The following is an 8,199-nucleotide window of genomic DNA, read 5'->3' as shown; positions in this document are numbered from 1 at the left end:
TCACACCCCTACACCCCCCCCGCAGCCGCGCACCTGCCGGAGCCCAGGCGGGGACACCCCCCCCTTTCCCCGGGCCGGCGTCGATGCTGAGCGGGCCCGGGGCACTGCCCGCCTCCCCCGCACCATGGACGGCTTCTACGACCAGCAGGTTCCCTTCATGGGCCCTGGGGTAAGTTTGCTCTGTGCTCCCTCTCCCCTGTCCTTGAGGGTCACTCCCCCCTTGAGGGTCACCCCCCTCCTTGGGGGTCACCCCAGCCTTGGGGACACCCTGTCCTTGGGGGCTGCCACCCTCCCAACCCTCTCTCATCCTTCTCCTTGCAGAAGTCCTGCATAGAAGAGGGCCGAGGTCGGCTGGGGTCCGATCGGAAAAGGAAATTTTTGGAGACCGACCTGGCCCACGACTCGGAAGGTAGGCAGGGCTGGCTGGGGGTGGCCGTGCCCTCTCTGCGGCCCCTGCGAGACCCCCCCCCCGCCTTCGTCGCTTTAGAAATAATCCTGCCAAAAATGGCAGTTTTATTTATTCTTCTGTGGAGTGCATAAGTCTTTCACTCTGTTCCAGAGCTCTTCCAGGATCTCAGCCAGCTCCAAGAGGCCTGGCTAGCTGAAGGCAAGTCTTCACCTCCGCCTTTTGCTGTGTAAAAAATCTCACTGTTGAGCGTGTTGTTTTGAGAACCGAAAACGCCATAAAACCGCTTTCTTTCTTTATTTTTTTTTTTTTAGCTCAGGTCCCCGATGACGAACAATTTGTCCCAGATTTCCAGTCTGACAACTGTAAGTGATTGTTCTGGGTTTTGTTCTCCGGGGAGGTGGGAGGAGGGGAAAGCATTTGGGTGCCTGTGCGGAACCTGGCCCTGGGTTTTGAGCCACTGCCTTGGGAAAGTGGTTGTTGCTGGGGCTGAAACCGTGAAATCGCAGACTTTGGGGGAGAAAGCACGTGTGGTTTGGGTTCATCAGGATGATACTTGCAGTGTCCTGCCTGAACGGGGGAAAATGAGAGCCAAAGGCATGGAAATAGCTCTAACTGATCTCTGGGCTCCTCCGAGACTTGCCGCTTGTTCGTAGTAATGTTGATTTGGTTATAAATGCTCCTTTTCCTTTTCAAGTGGATGCGAGAGCCCGTGCTGGGCTCCTCGGTTAGCCACAATCTCGGCACTTTCTGGAGCTTTTTTACAGTCCTGGTCCAATGCTGTTGGCAAGAGCGGACCTGAGCGGTGAAACTTGAGCCGCTTTAAGCAGCATTAATCACTGGCAAGCAAGCGTGTTTAAAAGGAGGCCAGTGAAAATGCAGTCCCTCTTGAATTGCATAAGAGCGAGAGTTGGTTCTGAGCCGGGGTTCATTGCCGGAACGAGTTAGCGGCGAGGGCAGGGGCTGGGTAATGGCATGCGGTGGTTGCGCGGCACTCAGGCGCTGGCCTCTCCGGGTGTTGAAGGCTCAGTTGGAGGGGAAGGGGAGGAGAGGAGAGGAGGAGGAGGAGGGGGGATCGGGATGTTTGGAGTCATTATCTGGCAAACCGAAGTAGTAACTTGGTGTTGGTGGCTGGGTTTTGCTGCTGAGCCAGGCAGCTAGAGAACTTAAAGGAAATCAAATTTAGCCTGCAGTCGAACAGATTTTTTCATTCCAGCTTTGTCACAGCATGCAGCAAGGGTATCTTCTCCTACAGTAAACGCATGTTAATTATTGCTCTTTGATTACTTCTGAGTGGGAAGCTTGCCATTAAACTGTTCCAGACAGCCCCAGTTTCAGATGCACTTTTTTCTGTTTTGTTTTCTTTTTTTTATATCCCCTTGTCTCCCCTGAGATAAAAGGCGAGCCCAGAGTCAGAAACACAACTGGCTGTCGACATCCTAGCGCAGCCCGGCAGCTCTCGCTCGGAGCGGTAGAAACTGCAGCATGCGTGGGAGGGTGGCTCTTAGAGATGAAGCTGTTTCCAGTGCCTTTTGGCAGTCTCTCGTTTCCTTGTAACCTGAAGAGCTTGGAGAGAAGGGACAAACTTTTCTGGGCAATGCAGGGAAAGAAAGACGTTATTTTTTTTTAAAAAAAAAAAAAAAAAAAGGCGTTTGGTCGAGACTTTTTAACATTCTCCTGACCTGCTCGGCCTCTGCAGACCCGGTGTTGAAATGACTTTGTCACTTGAAAGGAGCTCTCCCTGCGTGACTCCCCACAACAATAACCTTCCTTAACTTTCCTGGAGAGAGAAAGCAAAGGTTTCCCTCGCTGTCATGCAGAGGGCTGTGCCGGCTCGAGGGGGTGCTCAGCCCCGGGGCGGAGGGGGACAGGGAGCCCGGCTCTTCCGTACCAGCACTGCAAAGCATTTAAAGAGGAGAGGGTCTCTCGCTTTCTGGCCCCATCTTCTCATTTCACTCTCATTTTGGGGTAGGAAGAAAGAGAGCGACGAATCTGGTGCAGCCGCCCCCCTGCACCTGGGTTTCATGGCAGGGACCTTGTCCTTTCCCAGCCTGGGGGGTCCCGTTGGGGTTCAGTGCCTGTTAGCTCCCGGGGGAAGGAAAAGCCTTCCCTAGTCTGTCTGGATGTTTGGGGCCATGCTTTGCACTCGCTTCCCGCAGTTGCGGAGCTCTGTGCCTTTTCTCTGAGGAAGCTGCTGCTCTCTTTTTATTCCCGAGCAAACCAGCTCCTTCTCCTGCTCCGTGGCCTCAGCGTTCCTGGGGCCAAGCTTCCCCCCGATGCAGCCAGCGAAAAGGGACAAACTGGGCTCAGTTCTGACCCCGTTGCCGTGGGGAACGCCGCCACGTGTGCTGGCTCGGAGGCGCTCCGAACTGCGGCATCATTCTCGCCTTGCTAAAAAGCCCTCGTCGCACGGCAGCTGCATGCAGCTCGGCTGCTGCCTGCTCGCTGCTCTGATTTTTGTAGCCGAGGTCCCTGTTGGACACAGCCTTAGAGTTGGGGGTTTGGCAGGAAGGTGCCGGAGGGCAGCAGGTCGCTGTGCCGGGGAGGAAACCCCACCGTGGGGATGGGGAAAACGGGGCTCCTCTGAATAAGGGGTGTGTTGTTCTCGGTGCCCTGCACCGAGCAGCAAGAGGCCGCATTCGGTGCTTTTAAGCTACCTGGAGAAGTGACAGATCCTCCCGGGAAGGCGAGGAGGCCACGGGTGACTCCTGCAGAGCTCACCGCACTGGCCCTTGTGCCCCGTCCCTGGCCTGGCGTAGGTGCCAGCGGCACAGTCCTGGGGAGAAGGGTATACGTATGATGTTATATCTCGGTTGGTGGTTTAAATAACTGGGGAGCAATAGGGTTGTGCTGGGGAGATCAAGCACCACAAGAAGCTTTTGTCTTTCGCAGGGGTTTTGCTCCCGGGGGGGACTTGTGGGTCCTTGCACAGGTGGCACATGGCTAAAGCCACAGGCAGGGCGCAGAGTGGGGTTTCTTACACACCGAAATGAGAGCAGGAGGTTTGTTTCTGAGGAAGGCTTGTTTAAACAAAGGGAAGCAGGAGCCCGGCTTCTATTTCTGGCTCCTCTCCTGGCATGACCTTGGGTGCGTCCTGTAGCGCCGGGGGATGGAAGGGCAGGCGGGGAGCTCAGCTCCCAGGTGACGGTGACTTGAGCGGGTGCCAAGGTCCCCAGCCGGTGGCCGGGCTGGAACTGGTGGTTTGGTCACCTTTCATGTGGCGTGGGCAGCGGGTGCCACCAGCAATGCCAGCATCCTCCAGGCTTGGCCTCTTAGAGGTCCCGTCGTGCTGGTGGTTGGGAACAACCTGCCCTGTCACCCACTTAAGGGATTCACCGGCGATTCAAGGTCCCAAATGGTTTTGGGGTGTCATCTTTCCCATGGGAGACCTCTTGTTTGAAGGTTGATGTTTGGGGCATCTCTGGCTTGGCTGGTGGTACAGTGGGGGGGGGGTACACCTGAGCCCCCCTCCCGGTGGTGCTGCCTTGCCGGCCGGGCACAGTAGTGGCACGTATGGCCGGTCCCCTTGCCCAGGCTCCCTGAGGCGGGGTCCATCCATTTCCAGGGGCTAAAGCCCCCCAGAGAGGGGCTGCCAGGCACCCAAGGGTGCTCCTGCTGCTCCCGTGGCTCAGTCCTGGCGTGGGTGTGCCGAGGCATATTCTCCGGTCCCGGCTATAGTTAAGCTGCTCCCTCTGCCTATTTTTATAATTTTTTTTAGCTTTTAATTACAGTGCCAAGCACAGGACCGGAAAGGTTCGAAGCGCTCACGCACCCACATGCTTTTGCGACGTTGGGTGCTGGGGCAAGGCATCCCCTTCCCCGGGAACCCTACTGCAGCCTTCCCCCTTCCCTGCCGGGGACCCAAAACCCCCCAAGAGCCCACCGCCAACCTCAGTACCCCCCTCGGCTCCCACCACCAGGCGCTCCGGCCTTGCCGCCCCAGCCAGCCATGAGCTTGGCGGCGCTTGCCGAGCAGCGCTGGCTGGCCCTGTGGTGTTTGTGTAAGGAATTCAAACGTTGCACAAAGTCCAGGCTTGACCAGCTGGTCCCTGTTAGGATCTTAAGGCTCGTTTCCCTTTTTCTTGAATGGCAGCACTAAGCTCTGGGGAAATTTTTCTTTTCTTTTTTTTTCTTTTTTTTTTTTTTTTTTCAATGAATAACCAGACCCCATTGTACGGCTGGTGGAAAAACAACCCGCTCCAACAACACGGAGCCTGTTAGGGAGAAACATGCCCGCGATAGGCAGCTGGAGCCCTTCCAAAGCCCGTTCCTCTTCGCTTTCCCGTGGCTCGCGGGGTGCCCGGCCTTTGCCGCCGCCACCACGCCGGCCCCCCGTTAAGACCAGAAATGCTGAGAGCGGCAAAACCTCGCTGGGAGGGGAGGGGGGGAGAAAGAGGAGGGGGCTAAATCCGGCTGGGGAGCGGGTGGAAGGCGTGCAGGAGGCTGTGCTGGCTCAGCGCTGGGCTTCGTGTTTCAAATCCTCCTCAGTGGGGTTTTGTGCCCTTGATACCAGCTGTGCTGGGCCGTTGCGGGGAGGGGGTACAAGGAGGGGGGAGTCAGCAGCTCTTTAAAGGTTTTGACAAATTAGGGGAGCAGCTAATTACCTGGCAAGCTGTGAACAGTTGTCCTGGAGCTATTTGCTCCTCTCCGCTGTAGCTGGGCTGTGTTCAGGCTTTGCATGAAGCTAATACTCCACTTCCGATTAGTCTTGGCTCTCCTCTGCGGGCTCTATTTAGGTAAAGATCTCTGAGGCGCTTTCCCTTTCCTAGAGCGCCTGCTTTTAGAAATTAATTAGGTTAAGCACACATTACTTGGTTTAAAATTATATATAGCGAGTGTGCTCGGGGGGGGGAGCTGGGAAGGATTTGGGTTGAATGGGACCTTTGCCGCTTGGACTGGTACGACTGCAGGACTCTGGGACTGGCTCCCCTCGGAGGTGGGGGGAGGTGGGTCCCATTTAGCTGCTGGCTGACTCTGGCCACCTAATTGGGAGCTGGGTATACCCCTGCCAGGGCCAGTGAGTCACCGTGTCCTGCTTACAAGCTCTCGGAGCTGTAAGGCTGTTGAGCCCCCTTGTTCCTCGCCCTGTGGCTCAGGGAGGCAGCCGCTGCCTGTGGTGCCTGGGCTCGTCTCCCTTCGCCGAGGGGCTTTTGGCCTGGTTTGAGCACGTCTCATCATGCGTGGCTGTTGTTGAGCTGCAGGTTCCCCTCACACAGCTCTTGCTCTGCCCCCCTCACCCTGTGCTGTTCCCCTCTCTGATCCCAGCGGGGAATGACTCCCGCTCCGTGGGCAATGTCCTGGGTTGGAGGGACTGTCCCAGCTCTGGGAGCTCTGCCCTCCCCTGCAGAAGTCACCCCTGCCACCCTAGCTCTGTCCACGGGCACATCAGGGTCTGCCGGGGCATCATCCTGCTGTGGTTTGGTGCGTGATGCTCCTGGGAGGGGGGGTGGGGGGTGGTATTTTGGGACCTGGTTCCCAAGCAAAGAGCACCCAAGGGGATGTTCCTGGGGTGATGTCCCCCATCACCTCCTCCCGCGCGGGTGAGCCCGTATCCTCCCCTGTCTCGTTGCAGTGGTCCTGCACGCCCCACCTCCGGCAAAGATCAAGCGGGAGCTGCATAGCCCTTCCTCGGAGCTGTCATCCTGCAGCCACGAGCAGGCTCTCTGCGCCGGCTATGGGGACAAGTGCCTCTACAACTGCTGGTAGGTAGTGGGAGGGCGGATGCTGCCCGCAAGACCCCTTACTCGGGTGGTGGCATGGGGACACGGGTCATGGCATGGGGACTTGGGTTGCGGCACAGGGACTTGTCTCGCTTGTCAGCCTCCGCTGCGCGGAGGTGTCTTCGTTAGCGTCGCCGTCAGCCCCCCCGGCCCCTCTCCTCTCCGCAGTGCCTACGACAGGAAGCCCCCCACCGGGTTCAAGCCATTAACGCCGCCCGCCACGCCGGTGTCCCCTGCTCCCCAGGGATCAGCCCTGCCACCGCCGGCCCCGGCCGTGCAGGCAGCCACCCATGGGGCAGCCCCAGCCCCACACCCGCTGCAGGAGCAGAGGCAGCAGACCTTCGCCGTGCCGCGGCCGCCTCACCCACCCATGCACATGCCAAAGATGATGTCTGAAAACCAATACCCTGCAGAGCACAGGTAAGGCTTCCTCCCAGCCCAAGCGAGCGCTGGCGTCTCCCAGGGGTTTATGGGGACTTTGGCCCTCACGGGACAGATGGGTGCCCTCAGAGTGTGGGGAGGGAAGGGGGAAGCCTGTCCCCTCGCTGCGGTTGCTGACCGTGGGCCAGACATTGCTGCCTGGGAGCCAGTGGAAGCCAGTGCGGAGGAACTTGGGAACTGGATCCCAAGTAAAGAGCACCAAAGGGGACATTCCCAGGGGTGATATCCCCCATTGCCTCCTCCCGTGTGAGTGAGCCTGTATATCTTCCTGTGTCTCATTGCCGTGGTCCTGCATGCCCCACCTCCAGCAAAGATCCTGTGGCTCTTTCTCCCAACGAAGCAGCTCCCTGCGAACGGGGACCTGCTCCTTCCAGCCCCAGGGGTGCCAGGCAGACCCTTCGCCTCCCCCTCGGGGAAAGGGGAGGGCGGCAGAGGCTGCCGGCTGCATCTGTCCCTGCGGCAGCGGGTGATGGTGCTGAGTCAGGGCTCTTGCTCTCCTCTCCCCCACCCGCTGCAGCTCTCTGCCACCTGAGCTGTGCTCTGCCAGGCTGGGGAGCTGTGGGCATCCCCATCCTGCCCCCGAGCACCCCCAGCCTGAGGGTGGGTCCTTAGCTCCCCCGTGCATCACACAGCATCCTTGTGATTTTGGGGCTGTGGTAGGGAGAGACCCTGCTTCCCGCATCCTCTCCAAGCCACGGCTTCATCCCCTATCACCCCCACATCCCTGGCAGCTTTGCTGGTCCCTCGCCCCGGGTTTGCTGGCACTATCGGTAGGTGGCATGGCAAAGTTCACAGTCGATTCTGGCTTTGCTCATGGCCTCCTGGATGCCCTTTGCTCCGGTGACAACTGCCGTTGTTACCGGCGGCAGGGTGTCCCCTATGGGCACGGGGCTGGATGTGGTCGTGGAAAACCTTGGGATGTGCCTGCAGCAGGTGAGCATCCCTCCCTGGCAAAGCGGGGCTCGGCTCCAGGCGACCTTCGAGCTATGTGGGGGGCTGGCCACGACCCCTCGGGAAGTGCCGTGCCAGTGCAGAGCTTGGGTTTCACTCAGGAAGGGCAGAGGGACACAGCTCGGAAATGGAGTAATCCCAGCCCGGCAGCTGGGAGGGCTCCGGTTACCAAGCCAAATGGCGCACGGCCGGCCGAGAGGAGCCGGGCGCTGAGATCACCTTTCAAGGTGCCGGAGGGTGAGGGGATGCGGCAGCACCCCCTCGCGATGGTCCCCGATCTGCCACAGCCAGGACAGACTCCGCTGAGGTTCAAGCCGGCGGTGGCGGCACCCCGGAGCCGAAAATAGTGCTCCCTGCCACCGAGTTCAAGGTTTAATCCCAGCGGCGCAGGCGGATTAGTGGCCAGCTGGGGCTGCAGAGTGGATTTGGCTTTGTGTAAGCACCGGCCTGGGTGCAGCATCCCTGGGGCCCTGTGGCTCTGCCCCCCACCTTGGGGGGAGATTGTACTGCTTACTGCTTGACAGAATTTGCTGTTACAGGGTGGTTTTGGTTTGTGGTTGTGTGTTTTTTGGTTTTTTTTTTTTTTTTTTTCACTTCCCACTCTTACCCCAACATCCCTGCTGCTGTCACGCTGCGGCGCTTGGAAGTGATGGCCCACGCGCTGTCCTGTGCCCCAGTGGG

At 58.8% G+C, this 8,199-nt stretch overlaps 1 protein-coding gene across 1 annotated transcript in view; it reads left to right on the top strand.

The window, feature by feature from the left end:
- The first annotated feature begins 28 nt into the window (after nt 1-28).
- Nucleotides 29-8,199, top strand: part of ETV5 (ets variant 5) — an 11,781-nt gene continuing 3,610 nt past the window's right edge. Inside the window, exons 1-7 of the mRNA XM_009893087.1 lie at nt 29-169; nt 322-409; nt 560-607; nt 721-771; nt 5,979-6,108; nt 6,295-6,546; nt 7,437-7,500. Coding sequence (XP_009891389.1) covers nt 125-169; nt 322-409; nt 560-607; nt 721-771; nt 5,979-6,108; nt 6,295-6,546; nt 7,437-7,500 — 678 coding nt within the window. The 5' untranslated portion in view covers nt 29-124. The remainder of the gene's footprint in view (nt 170-321; nt 410-559; nt 608-720; nt 772-5,978; nt 6,109-6,294; nt 6,547-7,436; nt 7,501-8,199) is intronic.

The sequence above is a fragment of the Charadrius vociferus genome, unplaced genomic scaffold (assembly GCF_000708025.1).
Source record: "Charadrius vociferus isolate BGI_N301 unplaced genomic scaffold, ASM70802v2 scaffold559, whole genome shotgun sequence".
Classification (NCBI taxonomy): Eukaryota; Metazoa; Chordata; class Aves; order Charadriiformes; family Charadriidae; genus Charadrius; species Charadrius vociferus.
The sequence above is the reverse complement of the archived record's forward strand: the minus strand, read 5'-3'. Positions and strand labels throughout refer to the sequence as shown.